Here is a 20,255-nt window from a genome sequence, read left to right as displayed (position 1 = left end):
TCTAACTTTCTCCCTTGTCTTTATTTACAATTCAGTCAGGATTATCTGTAATCATGGTAGCATCCACATTAACGTAGAAGTGTTTAGAAAAATCTGATATTCTTATTTACAGTAAGTGTCTCCAAAATGACTACATTATTTACAATTCACTTCTATTAAATCCAAAGTGCAGGAGTACAGAGCCAAAACATCAAAAAATGTGTCACTCTTCCAATACTTTTGGAGCTAACTGTATATTAATCTGTAGCCTAATAATCAGCATGCTTTCTTGGGTCGTAGTGGGAGGACCATACAACATCATTGCGTTCAATAGGATGGTTATTGTATTAATATTTGCTCATTATTAATTTTATCGACACACAAAGATCTCACCTTTTCTAGCGTATATTGTTTTGTCGACATTTGGAATGTTTACCAACATTTGCTGTTTACATCAGGCCTGTTTTGACATTTTTTTTATCCGCCATACTTTACCCACATAAAGGTTGGATGGAAACCTGGTTAGTGAGTCAGTAGAAGTTACAAATGATTGTCCTTATCACGACATGGAGAGGTGTTCCTTTAGTGTGTGTAATGGTGACGTGTGTTTTTCAGTTTGGTGCCCTCACACCCCTGGAGCCTCGCTTGGGGAAGAAGCTGATAGAACCCTTAACAAACCTCATCCACAGGTGAGACACCTACAGAGATTCCACAACCAATATTGGTTTTGTTGACTCACAAAAAGCTGTATGAGGAAAATATTGACCTTCTGTCCTTCTCTACCCCTTTTCTTACCCTGTCTTCATCTCACAGTACCTCTGCTATGTCACTTCTATATGAATGTGTCAACACTGTGATAGCAGGTCAGTATTCCTCTTTTCACTTGTTCTTCTTGTATCTCTGTTTAGTCGTCTGGTTATCTGTGTGCTGGGTAGCCGTACATCTTTGCTTGTGTATAAACTGAAGATGTGCGCAGTTGAACCAAGCTGTTTTCTCATAACATTATTTTTTATAAAAAATGTAAATGTATATTATACACCTTGCCATGTCTATAGTCTTCAGTGTGGGCAGTTTTGTTTGCGCCTTTGATGTGCTACTGAGGAGGTTGTTGACTCAATGCAGTTTGTTTTATGTTAAGTGAAAAACATCACTGAGCTTTCAAGATCACAGCTCTAACAGTGAACATGTAGTTTTTGACATGTATATAAAGTTGTTGGCACAGCAGGATCTTATTGTTTGTCCTGTTTCAGTGTTGATTTCCCTGTCCTCTGGGATGCCAAATCACAGTGCTAGTATTCAGGTAAGTCCCGGACACCATGTCCACTTTCTCTTTTGTAGCTAATGATGTGAACGCTTTCCACTCCAGTTTGATAACAATGCATGTTTACATCTTCTTTGTTTTTATCATCACAAGTCTATCAGTAGATGAACACCAAAAGATTGCGCAGGCTAGTGAAATTGTGATTAAAAAGCATTCATTTCTGAGCTTCTAAAATGTATAGAAATTCAAACTGTTCAAATGACTTTAGCTGGGTTCTATGTCTAGTGGGTTTCACCCACTTTCTGTGAATGTGCAGAATTGCTGAGCGCATGTGCCAATACTGGAGCTTCTTTGGAAAGGTTTATATTGATACTAATGGCATGTTTCTCTCTCTCTCAGCTCTGTGTCCAGAAACTGCGAATCCTGATTGAAGACTCGGACCAGAACTGTGAGCCCTCTGTCAATGCCTGCAGTGTGTCATTCTCTCATTGTCTGCGTGTTTCTGAGTAGCCACCCATCTAGTTTACAGCGATCTAGATCCCAAAACTCTGGATAACAAGATTTTGACCACTCCCCCAAAATGCGGGCCGTTTGAAATGTCACTGTGCATATTTGCAATTGCGACTGTCACAAGGTAGGGTTTTGTCTTTATACCTTTATTATACACCGTTACTTCAACAGGCTATTTAGTTTCTAAACATTGAGTATATTTGAGCAGTAATTAACCAGTCTTAACAGGTTACAGCTAACAGTAAGTTAAAACATCTACTATCATTATGATGCATCTGGTGATTCGAGTTATCTGGACAACTTGGTTGTGTGTAGATTAGATATACGTGGGCAGCTATGTTTAAAAATAATAATAATAATTGAGTTCTCTATACTGATCCTCAAGGCTGTTTTGCTAGTTAGGATCATAACATCAACAGACTCTTTCCTTCTTTTGCTCCCATCGACACCTTTAAACTGTTAGTCTCAAACAGTACTGTTTACAGGGCTGCTAAACATAGTACTGTTTACAGGGCTGCTCCTGACCTGCTCTGATGAAACCAAACCTGTATCTGCACAGCGATAGCACTTTACCTCAAGGTTGCATTCACACATATTGATCCATAAACCTGATATACAGCTATCTTTTCCGGAGCTATCAACCGCTCCGATAAGAATCTATTTAGTGGATGTTATATATTGCCTGATTCCGCAAAAAAAAGTGGTGTCTGTTATCAGATTAATCCACTGTAGCTACATCTACCCATGACTCAAGTTGGTGGCAAAAAAACAAAACTTCCATGTGTGTATGTGGTCTCGTGTGAATGTCGCCATCGTTCTGTTTGTTTGTATTTTCTTTGTGTTCTTAATGTCATGTTTTGTAGAGAAAATCTAATAGATGTGAAAATATCAGGTTAGTCACTATGTTATGTATGGGCTATTCCATGCTAACAGAATTATGTGGAGACTCGGATTTTTCACTTTAGAATGTATGCCAAACAAAACATTGATTTCAAAGTTTAATAAACTGTACAACTCTATGCACTGACTACTTTGAAAAATGTACACTGGTAACAGAATTACGGCAAACCATTCAAATCAAATCAAAATCAAATCAAATTTTATTTGTCACATACACATGGTTAGCAGATGTTAATGCGAGTGTAGCGAAATGCTTGTGCTTCTAGTTCCGACAATGCAGTGATAACCAACAAGTAATCTAACTAACAATTCCAAAACTACTGTCTTATACACAGTGTAAGGGGATAAGGAACATGTACATAAGGATATATGAATGAGTGATGGTACAGAGCAGCATACAGTAGATGGTATCGAGTACAGTATATACATATGAGATGAGTGTGTAGACAAAGTAAACAAAGTGGCATAGTTAAAGTGGCTAGTGATACATGTGTTACATAAGGATGCAGTCGATGATGTAGAGTACAGTATATACATATGCATATGAGATGAATAATGTAGGGTAAGTAACATTATATAAGGTAGCATTGTTTAAAGTGGCTAGTGATATATTTACATCATTTCCCATCAATTCCCATTATTAAAATGGCTGGAGTTGGGTCAGTGTCAATGACAGTGTGTTGGCAGCAGCCACTCAATGTTAGTGGTGGCTATTTAACAGTCTGATGGCCTTGAGATAGAAGCTGTTTTTCAGTCTCTCGGTCCCAGCTTTGATGCACCTGTACTGACCTCGCCTTCTGGATGATAGCGGGGTGAACAGGCAGTGGTTCGGGTGGTTGATGTCCTTGATGATCTTTATGGCCTTCCTGTAACAACGGGTGGTGTAGGTGTCCTGGAGGGCAGGTAGTTTGCCCCCGGTGATGCGTTGTGCAGTCCTCACTACCCTCTGGAGAGCCTTACGGTTGAGGGCGGAGCAGTTGCCGTACCAGGCGGTGATACAGCCCGCCAGGATGCTCTCGATTGTGCATCTGTAGAAGTTTGTGAGTGCTTTTGGTGACAAGCCGAATTTCTTCAGCCTCCTGAGGTTGAATAGGCGCTGCTGCGCCTTCTTCACGACGCTGTCAGTGTGAGTGGACCAATTCAGTTTGTCTGTGATGTGTATGCCGAGGAACTTAAAACTAGCTACCCTCTCCACTACTGTTCCATCGATGTGGATAGGGGGTGTTCCCTCTGCTGTTTCCTGAAGTCCACAATCATCTCCTTAGTTTTGTTGACGTTGAGTGTGAGGTTATTTTCCTGACACCACACTCCAAGGGCCCTCACCTCCTCCCTGTAGGCCGTCTCGTCGTTGTTGGTAATCAAGCCTACCACTGTTGTGTCGTCCGCAAACTTGATGATTGAGTTGGAGGCGTGCGTGGCCACGCAGTCGTGGGTGAACAGGGAGTACAGGAGAGGGCTCAGAACGCACCCCTGTGGGGCCCCCGTGTTGAGGATCAGCGGGGAGGAGATGTTGTTGCCTACCCTCACCACCTGGGGGCGGCCCGTCAGGAAGTCCAGTACCCAGTTGCACAGGGCGGGGTCGAGACCCAGGGTCTCGAGCTTGATGACGAGCTTGGAGGGTACTATGGTGTTGAATGCCGAGCTGTAGTCGATGAACAGCATTCTCACATAGGTATTCCTCTTGTCCAGGTGGGTTAGGGCAGTGTGCAGTGTGGTTGAGATTGCATCGTCTGTGGACCTATTTGGGCGGTAAGCAAATTGGAGTGGGTCTAGGGTGTCAGGTAGGGTGGAGGTGATATGGTCCTTGACTAGTCTCTCAAAGCACTTCATGATGACGGAAGTGAGTGCTACGGGACGGTAGTCGTTTAGCTCAGTTACCTTAGCTTTCTTGGGAACAGGAACAATGGTGGCCCTCTTGAAGCATGTGGGAACAGCAGACTGGTATAGGGATTGATTGAATATGTCCGTAAACACACCGGCCAGCTGGTCTGCGCATGCTCGGAGGGCGCGGCTGGGGATGCCGTCTGGGCCTGCAGCCCTGCGAGGGTTAACACGTTTAAATGTCTTACTCACCTCGGCTGCAGTGAAGGAGAGACTGCATGTTTCCGTTGCAGGCCGTGTCAGTGGCACTGTATTGTCCTCAAAGCGGGCAAAAAAGTTATTTAGTCTGCCTGGGAGCAAGACATCCTGGTCCGTGACTGGGCTGGATTTCATCTTGTAGTCCGTGATTGACTGTAGACCCTGCCACATGCCTCTTGTGTCTGAGCCATTGAATTGAGATTCCACTTTGTCTCTGTACTGACGCTTAGCTTGTTTGATAGCCTTACGGAGGGAATAGCTGCACTGTTTGTATTCAGTCATGTTGCCAGACACCTTGCCCTGATTAAAAGCAGTGGTTCGCGCTTTTCCTCTGTTTTATTCTGTTACCAAACTTGTATCTGTACAGTTCTTCCTATAAATGTGTTTTTGTAAAATGTTCGGTGTGATTGTTAAAAGTAGTCCTTGTGCATAGAGTTCTACGGTTTGTTAAATGTTGAAATCAATGTTTTATGTTTGGTATATATTTTGTGGGGCTGAACTTCCTAATTTAGCCTCTGTTTCAATTGTCCTCATTAGAAAATGTGACTGAGAACAAGATCTGGGTCTTGGGAGGCGTGCTTTGATGTCAGTGTACTGTGTGTTTGAACTTGGGAAACGTTTGTACTTTCACTCTGCCAAAACAGTACCCAGCTAGTCACTTGAAACAGTAATCTAGAAGGAAGTAGCCTAGACTTAAAGTCTAAGCTACTTTCAGGTCTTGTGTTTGGAAGTAGGCTAGACTAGTTAGCAAGCTAGTCAACGTCTTTCGCCAATTAGCTTCAGCTGGCCGTTGTGCGACTGTGGCAAAGTTGATCTGACTTTGGATAGCTTATCGCTGGGGCTAGTTGGGGACTGTCAATAAATTACTCAATCTATGGGACAATATTTTCATGTTGCACATCTTTGTTGTCTTAGAAATATTGAAAGCATTTAATATTTGAATTTCTACAATTTGTAGTTTGAGGTTAAGTCATTGAAATTTGCAGCTACAGAAATGTTAAATATTGTCCCATATACTGTACATTGTGTAATTTACTTATGGTCCCTAACTAGCCACATAGGGATATCGAATGTCAAACCAGATTGACCATTGGTATTATGATCGGGATGCGTGCAGCTGCACTTTGAATTGAGGATTACTTGGGTGCTGTGGGCAGGATTGAAATAAACCCAAGGAAAACGTATGGTCCCATTAATTCCGTGACGTACCATTTCTTTCGTAATTATCTCGTAAATCTCTGTTTTGGATGAGAGTGACTATGACATGTATCCTATTTACACTTTAGTCAATTTTGACAGAATAAATATTTTGGAATAATATCGAGGCCGTTGCCTATGTGGCATATCAGAGAAGTTGTTTACTGCCTTCAAAGTGAAAAATCTGATTCTCAGTGTAATTCTATAAAACAGGCATTCAGGATAGTGACACGGGCCTACAGTAATGAGTCTGTAATGTAATCCGTGAGGTTTCAGTGGATGAGAGCGGCTAGTGGAGACAGACTGCATTTGGAAAGTATTCAGACCCCTTGACTTTTTCCACACACTGTTACATTACAGCCTTAATCTAAAATGGATTAAATAGTTCCCCCCCTCTCCCCCCAATCTACACATAATACCCCATAATGACAAAGCAAAAACGGGCTTAAACATTTTCTTGGGGGGGGGGGGGGCTATACATTTACATAAGTATTCAGACCCTTTATTCAGTACTTTGTTGAAGCACCTTTGGCAGCCATTACATCCTTGAGTCTTCTTGGGTATGACGCTACAAGCTTGGCGCACCTGTATTTGGGGAGTTTCTACCATTCTTCTCTGCAGAGCTTCTCAAGCTCTGTCAGGTTGGATGGGGAGCGTCACTTCATAGCTATTTTCAGGTCTCTCCAGAGATGTTCAATCAGGTTCAAGTGTGCGCTATGGCTGGGCCACTCAAGGGCATTCAAAGACCTATCCCGAAACCACTCCTGAGTTGTCTTGGCTGTGTGCTTAAGATCATTGTCCTGTTGGAAGGTGAACCAATCGCCCCAGTCTGAGGTCCTGAGCAGGTTTTCATCATCTTTCCCTCTATCCTGACTAGTCTCCAAGTCCCTGCCGCTTAAAAACATCCCCACAGCATGATGCTGCCACCACCATGCTTCACAGTAGGGATGGTGCCCGGTTTCCTACAGACGTGATGCTTGGCATTCAGGCCAAAGAGTTCAATCTTGGTTTCATTAGACCAGAGAATCTTGTTTCTCATGATCTGAGAGTCTTTCTGTGCCTTTTGACGAACTCCAAGCAGGCTGTTGTGCCTTTTACAGAGGAGTGGCTTCCGTCTGGCCACTACCATAAAGACCTGATTGGTGGAGTGCTGCCGAGATGGTTGTCCTTCTGGAAGGTTCTTTCATCTCCATAGGAGCTCTAGCTCTGTTAGCGACCAAGGCCATTCTCCCCCGATTGTTCAGTTTGGCCAGACGGCCAACTCTAGGAAGAGTCTTTGTGGTTCCAAATTTCTTCCATTTCAGACTGATGGAGGCCACTGTGTTCTTGGGGACCGGACCATCAATGCTGCAGACATTTTTTGGTACCCTTCCACAGATCTGTGGCTGACACAATTCTGTCTCAGAGCTCTACGGACAATTCCTTTGACCTCCTGGCTTGGTTTTTGCTCTGACATGCACTGTCAACTGTGGGACCTTTTTATATAGGCAAGTGTGTGCCTTTCCAAATCATGTCTGATCAATTGAATTTAACACAGGTGGACTCCAATCAAGTTGTAGAAACATCTCAAGGATGATCAATGGAAACAGGATGCACCTGAGCTCAATGTCGAGTCTCATAGCAAAGGGTCTGAATATATATATATATATATAATATATATATATATATATATATATATATATATATATATATATATATATATATATATATATATATATATATATTTTGCATAAATGTTTATAAAACCTTGGTTTTGCATTGTCATTATGGGGTGTCGTGTGTAGATTGAGCATTTATTTAATACATTTTAGAATAAGGCTGTAATTTAACCATGTGTAAAAAGTCTAGGGCCCTGAGTACTGGGAGGCAGACTATAGCCATAAGGTAATGTATACTACAGAGAATAAAGGCATGATGTATTGCTCGTGGACCAGTCTCCATAGTGCAGAAACGCTACTCTAGTGCATGTGGAAGTAGAATAGAAGGCCCTGTATATAGTGTCCAGGCCACTGAGTGTGTTGTCTCTGTTCGTAGTGAAGTACCTGGGCCTGCTGGCCATGTCCAAGATACTGAAGACTCATCCCAAGTCTGTTCAGTCCCACAAGGACCTCATCCTCCAATGTCTGGATGACAAGGACGAGTCCATCCGCCTGAGGGCTCTAGACCTGCTCTACGGCATGGTGCTTGTCACTGTCATAACACACGGTCATTGAATACACATTGACCCTACCCCAATGTCTTCACCACCTATATCTACTCATGGGGAAATGCCCTAAGCTCAAAAAACGAATTTCATTGATATCTACAGTACCAGTAAAATGTTTGGACATTCCTACTCATTCCAGGGTTTTTCTTTATTTTTACTAATAATGAAGAGATCAAAACTATGAAATAACACATGGAATGATGTAGTAACCAAAAAAGTGTTTAATATATTCAAATATATTTGAGATTCTTCAAAGTAGCCACCCTTTGCCTTGACCACAGCTTTGCCCACTTGGCATTCTCTCAACCAGCTTCATGAGGTAGTCACCTGGAATGCATTTCAATTAACAGGTGTGCCTTGTTAAGTTAATTTGTGGAATTTCTTTCCATCTTAGTGCGTTTGAGCCAATCAGTTGTGTTGTGACAGGGTAGGGGTGGTATACAGAAGATAGCCCTATTTAGTAAAAAACCAAGTCCATATGATGGCAAGAACAGCTAAAATAAGCAAAGAGAAACGACAGTCCATCATTACTTTAAGACATGACGGTCTGTCAATATGGAACATTTCAAGTAGGGTTAGGGTTAGTGAAAGTTTCTTCAAGTGCTGTCGCAAAAACCATCAAGTGCTATGATCAAGTTACCTCTGCTACCCAAATAAATGCTTCACAGAGTTCAAGTATCAGACACATCAACTTTTCAGAGGAGACTGTGAATCAGGCTTTCAGGGTTGATTGCTGCAAAGAAACCACTAAAGAATGCCAATAATAAGAAGAGACTTGCTTGGGCCAAGAAACACGAGCAATGGGCATTAGACCGGTTGAAATCTGTTCTTTGGTCTGATGAGTCCACATTTTTTGTTCCAACCGCCGTGTCTTCATGAGACGCAGAGTAGCTGAATGGATGATCTCCGCATGTGTGGTCCCCACCTTGAAGCATGGAGGAGAATGTGAGGGCGATGGTGCTTTGCTGGTGACACTGTCAGTGATTTTATTTAGAATTCAAGGCACACTTAACCCGCATGGCTACCAGCAGTCCCACTAAGCCTAAACCAGATGGGATGGTATCATTTGTTTTTCAACAGGACAATGACCCAAAACACACCTTCAGGCTTTGTAAGGGCTATTTGATCAAGAAGTAGAGTGATGGAGTGCTGCATCAGATGACCTGACGTCCACAATCACCTGACCTCAACCCAATTTGAGATGGTTTGGGATGAGTTGGACCGCAAAGTGAAGGAAAAGCATTCAACAAGTGCTCAGCATATGTGGGATCTCCTTCAAGACTGTTGGAGAAGTATTCCAGTTTGAAAGAATGCCAAGAGTGTGCAAAGCTGTCATCAAGGTAAAGGGTTTGCTACTTTGAAATATATATTTTGAAAATATTTAACGTTTTGGTTACGACATGATTCCAAATGTGTTATTTCATAGTTTTGATGTCTTCACTATTATTATACAATGTAGAAAATAGTACAAAGAAAGCAAAACTCTCGAATGAGTAGGTGTGTCCAAACCTTTGACTGGTACTGTATGTGTATAGCCTAATGCCTCCCTGATCACAGTACAGTTTCTGATGTCCCCATTGCTTTGTTTCTCATTGACTACTCATTGGTGTGTTCCCAGGTGTCCAAGAAGAACCTGATGGAGATAGTGAAGAAGCTGATGCTGCACGTGGACAAAGCCGAGGGAACCACTTACAGAGATGAGCTGCTCACCAAGATCATTGACATCTGCAGCCAGAGCAACTACCAGTACATCACCAACTTTGAATGGTCAGCACAACTTACTGGCAGGGCAAATATATTTGTCTCTGATTCTTTTAGATTCATAGTCTCTGTGTCTCTCAAATAGAGTTGAAAGGCTCACGGGTCAAAACGCATTGCAGTAATGTGTCTTGCTGTAAATAATTCACAAAAGTATTTGCATCGTACTGGCCCACTACTTATCTTCTTTTTGGGGGTTTACCTGCCATTTAGGGGCCTACCTTCCACTGACTTTCTCACCTGTCTCTCAGGTACATCAGTCTGACCGCCTGTCTCTGTTTCCGTCTCTCAGGTACATCAGTATCCTGGTGGAGCTGACTCGTCTAGAGGGCACACGGCACGGTCACCTCATCGCCTCCCAGATGCTGGACGTTGCCATCCGGGTGAAAGCCATCCGAGCCTTCGCCGTGGCCCAGATGGCTACTCTGCTGGACAATGCCCACCTGCTGACCGGCAACACACAGCACAGCGGCATCTGTGAGGTGCTCTACGCCGCCGCCTGGATCTGTGGAGAGTTCTCAGAGTATGTATTCATCCAATCCTCCTCTACAAGAACACATGCAGACACATACGGTTTTTAGCAAGAATGTTTTCCACTAAGTCAAACTAGCTAAAATCATGCCAGTTCAGCCCTGTATCATTGGCTCATCCTGTGCCATCCTCCTATCTTCCCCAGACACCTGGAGGACCCCATGGCGACTCTGGAGGCCATGCTGCGTCCCAAGGTGGCCACCCTGCCGGGCCACATCCAGGCCGTGTACGTGCAGAACGCTGCCAAGCTGTTTTCTACGGTGCTGTGCGGCCAGGAGGGGGCGCCAGCGGACAGCAAGGTGGCCCAGGAGACCAGCCAGCTGCTCATTGACAGGCTGCCTGTGTTTGTCCAGAGTGACAACCTGGAGGTGCAGGAGAGGGTGAGTCACATGGTTAACCTCGGGGCTATTGGCCGTTTGAAAGGAGAATACCTTTTCCAGTACACTTCTCTCTCTGTGCTCCCCTCCCCAGGCCTCCTGCATCCTGCAACTGGTGAAGTACATCCAGAAGCTGCAGCAGAAGGACGTGGAGGTGGCTGAGGAGGTGACAGCTCTGTTTGCTGGAGAGCTCAACCCTGTGGCCCCCAAGGCACAGAAGAAAGTGCCTGTTCCTGAAGGGTCAGTCTGCCTGCCGCTCTCCCCTACTCACAATTAAGCTTATAGTAATACACAACATCAGAAATATACTTTATAGTACTACACGGAACAAAAATCTGAACACAACAGTTTTGTCACACAATGCCACAGATGTCTCAAGTTTTGAGGGAGCATGCAATTGGAATGCTGACTGCATGAATGTCCACCAGAGCTGTTGCCAGATAATTTAATGTTCATCTTCTACCATAAGCCGCCTCCAATGTCGTTTTAGAGAATACAGGCAGTACATCCAACCGGCCTCACATCCTTATACCACGTGTGACCATGCCAGCCCAGGACCTCCACATCCGGCTTCTTCACCTGTGGGATCATCTGAGACCAGCCCCCCTGGACTTTTTAAATTATTTTTATTTCTTGGACAGCTGATAAAACTGTGTTTGAACAACCAAAGAATTTCTGCACAAACTGTCAAACCGTCTCAGTGAAGCTCATCTGCATGCTTGTCGTCCTCACCAGGGTCTTGACCTGACTGCGGTTTGGCATCATAACCGACTTCAGTGGGCAAATGCTCACCTTCAATGGCCACGGATATGCTGGAGAAGTGTGCACCTCACTGATTTGTCCCGGTTTCAACTGTACCGGGCAGATGACAGTATGGCGTCATGTGGGCGAGCGGTTTGCTGATGTCAACGCTGTGAACAGAGTGCCCCATGGTGGCGGTGGGGTTATGGTATGGGCAGCCATAAGCTACAGACACCAAACACAATTGCATTGTGTCGATGGCTATTTATATGCACAGAGATACTGTGACTAGATCATGAGGCTCATTGTCGTGCCATTCATCCACCTCCATCACCTCATTTTCAGCATGATAATGCACGCCCCCATGACTCAAGGATCTGTACATAATTCCTGGAAGCTGAAAACGTCCCAGTTCTTCCATACTCAACAGACATGTCACTTATTGAGCATGTTTGGGATGCTCTGGATCGACATGTACGACAGCGTGTTCCCGTTCCCGCCAATATCCAGCAACTTCACACAGCCATTGAAGATGAGTGGGACAACATTCCAGTAGGCCACAATCAACAGTCTGATCAACTCTATGGGAAGGAAATGTGTCGCACTGCATGAGGCAAATGGTGATCACACAAGATACTGACTGGTTTTCTGATCCACACTCTTACCTTTTTTTAAGGTTTTCATAGATAAGGACCTAATGAATTTATTTAAATTGACTGACTTCCTTTATACAGTACATTCAGAAAGTTTTCAGACCTGTTGACCTTTTCCCACTTTTGTTATGTTACAGGCTTATTCTAAAATGGATGAAATCATTTTTTGCCCTCCTCAATCTACACACAATACCCCATAAGGACAAAGCAAAAACAGGTTTTCAGACATTTTTGCAAATGTATTCAAAATAAGAAACTGAGAACACGTTTAAATAAGTATTCAGAAACTTTACTCAGTACTTTGTTGACGCATCTTTGGCAGAGATTATAGCCTTGAGTTATCTTGGGTATTACGCTACAAGCTTGGCACACCTGTATTTGGGGAGTTTCTCTCATTCTTCTCTGCAGATGCTCTCAAGCTCTGTCAGGTTGGATGGGGAGCGTCACTGCACAGCTATTTTCAGGTCTCTCCAGAGATGTTCGATCGGGTTCAAGTCTGGACTCAGGCTGGGCCACTCAAGGACATTCAGTCTTGTCCTGAAGCCACTCCTGCATGGTCTTCAAATCTATTTTTTGGGGGTCACATACACATTGTTAGCAGATGTTAATGCGAGTGTAGCAATGCTTGTGCTTCTAGTTCCGACAGTGCAGTAATATCTAACAATTCCCCAACAACTACCTAATACACACATCTAAAGGGGTGAATGAGAATATGTACATTTAAGTATATGGATGAGCGATGGCAGAGCTGCGTAGGCAAGGTGCAATAGATGGTATAAAATACAGTATATACATGTCATATGAGTAATGTAACATATGTAAACATTGTTTAAAGTGACAAGTGATCCATTTATAAAGGGCCCAATGATTGGGTCTCAATGTAGGCAGCAGCCTCTGAGTTAGTAATTGCTGATTAGCAGTCTGATGGCCTTGAGGTGCTGTTTTTCAGTCTCTTGGTCCCAGCTTTGATGAACCTGTACTGACCTTGCCTTCTGGATGATAGCGGGGTGGACGGGCAATGGCTCAGGCGGTTGTTGTCCTAGATGATCTTTTTGGCCTTCCTGTGACATCGGGTGCTGTACGTGTCCTGGAGGGAAGGTAGTTTGGCCCCGGTGATGTGTTGTTCAGATCGCACCACCCTCTGGAGAGCCTTGCGGTTGAGGGCGGTGCAATTGCCGTACCAGGCAGTGATACAGCCTGACAGGATGCTTTCAATTGTGCATCTGTAAAAGTTCATCCGAGCTTTGGCTGACAAGCCAGATTTCTCCAGCCTCCTGAGGTTGAATAGGCGCTGTTGCGCCTATTCAACCTGTATGCTGTCTCGTCGTTGTTGGTTATCAAGCCCACTACTGTTGTGTCATCTGCAAAGTTGATGAGTGAGTTGGAGGCGTGCATGGCCACGCTGTCGTGGATGAACAGGGAGTATAGGAGAGGGCTGAGCACGCACCCTTGTGCGGCCCCAGTGTTGAGGGTCAGCGAAATGGAGTTGTTTCCTACCTTCACCACCTGGGGGCGGCCCGTCAGAAAGTCCAGGACACGTTTGCACAGGGTGGGGTTGAGACCCAGGGCCTCCAGCTTGATGACGGGCTTGGAGGGTACTATGGTGTTGAATGCTGAGCTGTAGTCAATGAACAGCATTCTTAGATAGGCATTATTTTCGTCCAGATGGGATCGGGCTGTGTGCTTAGGGTCGTTGTTCTGTTGGAAGGTGAACCCAAGTCCTGTGCACTCTGGAGCAGGTTTAAATCAAACATCTCTTTCTACTTTGCTCTGTTCATCTTTCCCTCAATCCTGACTAGTTTCCCAGTCCCTGCCGCTGAAAAACATCCCACAGCATGATGCTTCCACTAGGGTTGCACATTTTGCGGAATATTCAGAGGTGGAAACTTTCTGTGGAAGTTAATGGGAATATATATGAATTAGGGGAAATGTATGCAAATTAATATTCATACCATTTAAATGTAGATGTTTTTGGCATTGGATATATTTACCATATCTTATGGAGACAGAAACATAAACCTTTTACCTCATCATAAGTACACATAATTGCAAATGATTAAATCCTTCCAATAGAAATATATTTTAAACAATTTAGTCACGAATTGAACTTTAATTAAATGAGATGATTTCACTGAACAACAAAAGAAAGGGAATACTGAATGATCCATAGCATCTCCCACAAACGTTTTCAACATGCATCTGTAAAATGATAGTCTAGAAACAAAATCTTTGGTTGTCTTCCTCTCAGGCTTCCATGTCTTCTCCCTGGACCTCCTCAATGTCCACCTCTTGAACATCAGACTGAGGCCTCATCTTCACCTTCCAACCTTGACAACGAGCCATCCTGAACAAACTCATAAAACCTCAAATTTGCCCGGATGGCCACCTATTTTTCAAGCCTGTTGCGTGCTTTGGTGTGTGTGTTCCCAAACAAGGACTAGTTGCGCTCTGAGGCGTCTGATGTTGTTGGGATTTGGAGGATGATGGAGGCAACAGGGGAAAGAGCTTCAGATCCACAAAGTCCCTTCCACCAGGTGGCTGATGAGATATATGTTGGCACGACTGCCATATTGCATATCCATCCCAAAGCCCTTGCTTGGAAGTGTACTTTGCCAGACTGTCAAGAATCTTGCCCTCATCCAGGCCAAGGTGGCGGGACACGGTAGTGATGACACCATAGGCCTTGTTGATCTCTGCACCACAGGATGCTCTTGCAAGCATACTTGGGGTCCAACATGTACGCTGCGGCGTGTATGGGCTTCAGGCAGAAATCTTCATGCTTTTTGATGTATTTCAGAACTGCAGTTGCCTCTGCTTGGAGCAACAGTGAAGTGGGCAGGGCAGTACAGATTTATTCTCTTACATCTGCAAGCCGAGTGTGAACATCAGACAGGATGGCATTGTCTCCCTCAATCCGTGCAATGGCAACTGCTATAGGTTTCAGGAGTTTCAGGCTGCTTACCACCCTCTCCCAAAATACATCCTCCAGGAGGATCCTCTTGATGGGGCTGTCCGTATTGGCAGACTGTGATATGGCCATTTCTTGGAGAGACTCCTTCTCCTCCAGGAGACTGTCAAACATGATGACAACACCACCCCAATGGGTGTTGCTGGGCAGCTTCAATGTGGTGCTCTTATTCTTATCACTTTGCTTAGTTAGGTAGATTGCTGCAATAACTTGATGACCCTTCACATACCTAACCATTTCCTTGGCTCTCTTGTAGAGGGTATGCATTGTCTTCAGTGCCATGATGTCCTTGAGGAGCAGATTCAATGCATGAGCAGCAAAGCCAATGGGTGTTATGTGAGGGTAGGACTCCTCCACTTTAGCCCAAGCAGCCTTCATGTTCGCAGCATAGTTTGTCACCAGTGCAAATACCTTCTGTGGTCGAAGGTCATTGACTACTGCCTTCAGCTCATCTGCAATGTAGAGACTGGTGTGTCTGTTGTCCCTTGTGTCTGCTCTTGTAGAATACTGGTTGAGGGGTGGAGAGGATGTAGTTAATTATTCCTTGCCCACAAACATTCGACCACCCATCAGAAATGATTGCAATATAGTTGGTTTTCTCTATAATTTGCTTGACCTTCACTTGAACTCTTGAACTCTGCATACAGCAAATTAGTAGATAAACCATGTCTGGTTGGAGGGGTGTATGCTGGGGGAAGAAACATACAGAAATGTCTTCCAATACACATTGCCTGTGACCATCAGAGGTGAACCAGTTGCATACACAGCTCGAGCAAATCATTATCAGCATTTCTGACTTCATTGAGTCAAAAAAATATTCCAGCAGAACTATAAGCTTTTGCTATCGATAAGGTTTCTGATTCATAATTTTCACCTCGAATAGAAGTAGATGGACTTTTGTCAGAGGTTGCTTGTTGTGAGCGCTGAAGGAACTTTATGCACTTGGCCAGATGATTCTGCATCTTTGTTGCATTTGTTACATATAATTTTGCACAGTATTTGCAAATGCACACAGCTTTTCCTTTCACATTAGCTGCAGTGAAATGTCTCCACACAAAGAGTAGAAAAAGAGTAGAAAATGTCTCCTGTAAAGAGTAGAAAAAGAAGAGTAAAAAAGAGACAATACACAATTGGGGTTTTTGGCTGGGTTTCTGTACAGCACTTTGAGATATCAGCTGATGTACGAAGGGCTATATAAATACATTTGATTTGATGTACAGATATAGTTAGGCAGTTAGATTAAACAACTCCTTTGTAAGATAAACGTTTTAAAATGAAACATGTATGGAAACAGGTGAATTAACACCTGAAATTGTTAACAAGTTAGAAATGATTTAAACACACTTTGTTGTAGGCTATTATTTACTAGTTAACAAAAAAATCATGCATGTCATATAAAATATATTCACCCCACCCAGTATTGTAATCAAAACTTACCAGAAAGCATGTAGTCCTTGGCTCAGACAGTGTAGTAGTGTGGGCTCAATAGCATCTCATTAGTGTGCAAGATCTTGAATCAGCTGTACATGTGATGGAAGAGTGTACTGCACATGTAATGGAAGAATGCACTCTGCATGCAGAGGGTTGCAGTTCCATTGAGTTGGAGATTGTTTAACCACAATATGCCACAAGAGCTAGAATTGCTTTGTGTCTCCCACAAAAAAAGATTTTAAGCAAAATTTCCCAAATTCCCGGGCTTAGCTACCCATGGAAAATTTCCAGAAAAGTTTCCGACCCTTTGCAACCCTGGTTGCCACCACCATACTTCACCGTAGGGATGTTGCCAGCTATCCTCCAGACTTGGCATTCAGACCAAAGAGTTCAATCTTGGTTTCATCAGACCAGAGAATCTTGCTTCTCATGATCTGAGAGTCCTGTAGGTGCCTTTTGGCAATCTCCAAGCAGGATGTCATGTGCCTTTTTACTGACCATTCTAACATAAAGGCCTGCCTGATTGGTGAAGTGCTGCAGAGATGGTTGTCTTTCTGGAAGGTTCTCCCATCACAGAGGAACTCTGTCAGAGTGACCATCAGGTTCTTGGTCACCTCTCTGATCATAGCCCTTCTCCCCTGATTGTTCAGTTTGGCCAGGCGGCCAGCTCTAGGAAGAGTCTTTGTGGTTCCAAATTTCTTCCATTTAAGACTGATGGAGGCCGCTGTGTTCTTGGGGACCTTCAATGCTGCATACATTTTGGTACCCTTTCCCAGATCTGTGCCTCAATACAATCCTGTCTCGGAGCTCTACGGACAATTCCTTCGACCTCATGACATGGTTTTTGCTCTGACATGCACTGTCAAATGTGGGACCTTTTTATATAGACAGGTGTGTGCCTTTCCAAACCATATCCAATCAATTGAATTTACCATAGGTGGACTCCAATCAAGTTGTAGAAACATCTCAAGGATTATCACTTGAAACAGGATACACCGGAGCTCAATTTTGAGTCTCGTAGCAAAGGGTCTTACAGTTGAAATCGGAAGTTTGCATACACCTTAGCCAAATACATTTAAACTCAGTTTTTTTTTTACAATTCCGGACATTTAATCCTAGTAAAACTCCCCTGTCTTAGGTCAGTTAGGATCACCACCTTATTTTAAGAATGTGACATGTCAGAATGATAATATTTTAGCTTTTATTTCTTTCATCACATTCCCAGTGGGTCAGAGGTTTACATACACTTACATAAAATTGACATACAATTAGTATTTGGTAGCATTGCCTTTAAATTGTTTAACTTTGGTCAAATGTTTTGGGTAGCCTTCCACAAGCTTCCCACAATAATTTGGGTGAATTTTGGCCCCTTCCTCCTGACAGAACTGGTGTAACTGAGTCAGGTTTGTTGGCCTCCTTGCTCGCACACGCCTTTTCAGTTCTGCCCACAAATCTTCTATAGAATTGAAGTCAGAGCTTTGTGATCGTCACTCAATACCTGGACTTTGTTGTCCTTAAGCTATTTTTTTCCACAACTTTGGAAGTATGCTTGGGGTCATTGTCCATTTGGAAGACCCATTTGCGAGCAAGCTTGAACTTCCTGACTGATGTCTTGATGTTGCTTCAATATATCCATATAATTGTCCTCCCTCATGATTCCATCCATTTTGTGAAGTGCACCAGTCCCTCATGCAGCAAAGCACCCCCACAACATGATGCTGCCACCCCCGTGCTTCACGGTTGGGAAGGTGCTCTTCGGCTTGCAAGCCTTCCCCTTTTTCCTCCAAACATAACATTGGTCACTATGGCTAAACAGTTCTATTTTTGTTTCATCAGACCAGAGGACATTTCTCCAAAAAGTATGATCTTTGTCCCCTTGTGCAGTTGCAAACCGTAGTCTGGCTATTTTATGGCGGTTTTGGAGCAGTGGCTTCTTCCTTGCTGAGCAGCCTTTCAGGTTATGTCGATATAGGACTCGTTTTACTGTGGATATAGAAACTTTTGTACCTGTTTCTTTTGATTTTCCCATGATGTCAAGCAAAGACCCACTGTGTTTGAAGGTAGGCCTGGTGGTGCCACCGATCCTGCAGCTGAATCAACTTTAGAAGATGGACCTGGCGCTTGCTGGACTTTCTTGAGCACCCTGAAGCCTTGTTCACAAAATTTGAACAACTCTCCTTGAAGTTCTTGATGATCTGATAAATGGTTGATTCAGGTGCAATCTTACTGGCAGCAATGTCCTTGCCTGTGAAGCCCTTTTTGTGCAAAGCAATGATGACGGCACGTGTTTCCTTGCAGGTAACCAGAGGAAGAACAATGATTCTAAGCACCACCCTCCTTTTGAAGCTTCCAGTCTGTTATTCGAATTCAATCAGCATGAGAGTGATCTCCAGCCTTGTCCTCGTCAACACTCACACCTGTGTTAACGAGAGAATCACTGACATGTCAGCTGGTCCTTTTGTGGCAGGGCTGAAATGCAGTGGAAATGTTTTTGGGCGATTCAGTTCATTTGCAGGGCAAAGAGGGATTTTGCAATTAATTGCAATTCATCTATCACTCTTCATAACATTCTGGAGTATATGCAAATTGCCATCATACAAACTGAGGCAGCAGACTTTGTGAAAATTAATATTTGTGTCATTCTCAACTTTTGGCCATGACTGTATGTAAACTTCTGATCCACTGGAATTGTGATACAGTGAAATAATCTGTCTAAACAATTGTTGGAAAAATTACTTGTGCATGCACAAAGTAGATATCCTAACCTACTTGCCAAAACTATCGTTTGTTAACAAGAAATTTGTTGAGTGGTTGAAACACTTATGTTAGAGTCATTAAAACTAGTTTATGTAAACTTCTGACTTCAACTGTACTTATGTAAATAAGGTATTTCTGTTTTAGATTTTTATTTTGTTTTTATAATCATTATGGGATATTGCGTGTAGAATGATGAGGGGGAAAAATGTATTCAACGTAACAATGTGGAAAAACTCAAGGGGTCTGAATACTTTCCAAATGCACGGTATGAACTGTTTGAAATTGTTGTATATTGCATTTTACATTTTTGTTCAGTGTACTTTATGCAGCCTGTTGGACAATTTTAGGTAATGCAAAGTAGCTTAATGTAAAGTAGCTTTTTATTCGAGTAAAGACATACCATATAAAAAAAATTGGATGATTCGGTACAATTTTATAAACAGACAGACAATTTATTGTCTTTGTTTTGTCTCCAGTCTGGACCTGGATGCGTGGATCAATGAACCTCCGTCTGGGAGTGAGTCTGAGGATGAGGGTAGGAAGACCAAGGGCAAGGCTGTGTTTGCCAAGGAGGAGTCCAGACACACCAAGCCACGCTACACTGAAGTGGACGAGAAGGAACTGGCTAAGGTAAGATGGAATTTACAAGCCAATAATCCGTGCTGTGTATACGTTGAGATATGAGCTCCTCAATTCTTTCAACAGTTGATCTGTTGTTAAAACTTTGGTGATACTATAACAGTCAGACACTGAAGAGGTACACCGGTAAACACCACAGCATTTTCATATGACTGACTTGATACTGTTTCTCCCTCCCAACAGAGGAGAGAAGTAAGGAAGGCAGAGCAGGCCAACAACCCCTTCTACATCAAGGCCTCCCCGTCCTCTCAGAAGGTACGCACTGCAT

The 20,255-nt window shown here is 43.4% G+C and overlaps 1 protein-coding gene across 2 annotated transcripts in view; it reads left to right on the top strand.

Annotated features, from left to right (window-relative positions):
• LOC124037693 (AP-3 complex subunit delta-1-like) overlaps positions 1 to 20,255 on the top strand; it is a 45,166-nt gene that overhangs the window by 10,183 nt on the left and 14,728 nt on the right. For both annotated transcript variants that reach the window (XM_046352662.1, XM_046352661.1), the window contains exons 8-18: positions 595 to 668; positions 793 to 842; positions 1,230 to 1,279; positions 1,640 to 1,688; positions 7,961 to 8,106; positions 9,751 to 9,899; positions 10,183 to 10,413; positions 10,567 to 10,801; positions 10,893 to 11,038; positions 19,825 to 19,978; positions 20,171 to 20,242. In XM_046352662.1, the coding sequence (XP_046208618.1) occupies positions 595 to 668; positions 793 to 842; positions 1,230 to 1,279; positions 1,640 to 1,688; positions 7,961 to 8,106; positions 9,751 to 9,899; positions 10,183 to 10,413; positions 10,567 to 10,801; positions 10,893 to 11,038; positions 19,825 to 19,978; positions 20,171 to 20,242 (1,356 nt within the window). The remainder of the gene's footprint in view (positions 1 to 594; positions 669 to 792; positions 843 to 1,229; positions 1,280 to 1,639; positions 1,689 to 7,960; positions 8,107 to 9,750; positions 9,900 to 10,182; positions 10,414 to 10,566; positions 10,802 to 10,892; positions 11,039 to 19,824; positions 19,979 to 20,170; positions 20,243 to 20,255) is intronic.

The sequence above is a fragment of the Oncorhynchus gorbuscha genome, linkage group LG06 (assembly GCF_021184085.1).
Source record: "Oncorhynchus gorbuscha isolate QuinsamMale2020 ecotype Even-year linkage group LG06, OgorEven_v1.0, whole genome shotgun sequence".
NCBI lineage: Eukaryota > Metazoa > Chordata > Actinopteri > Salmoniformes > Salmonidae > Oncorhynchus > Oncorhynchus gorbuscha.
Note: the sequence above shows the minus strand (reverse complement) of the source record. Positions and strands in the feature narration are given on the sequence as shown.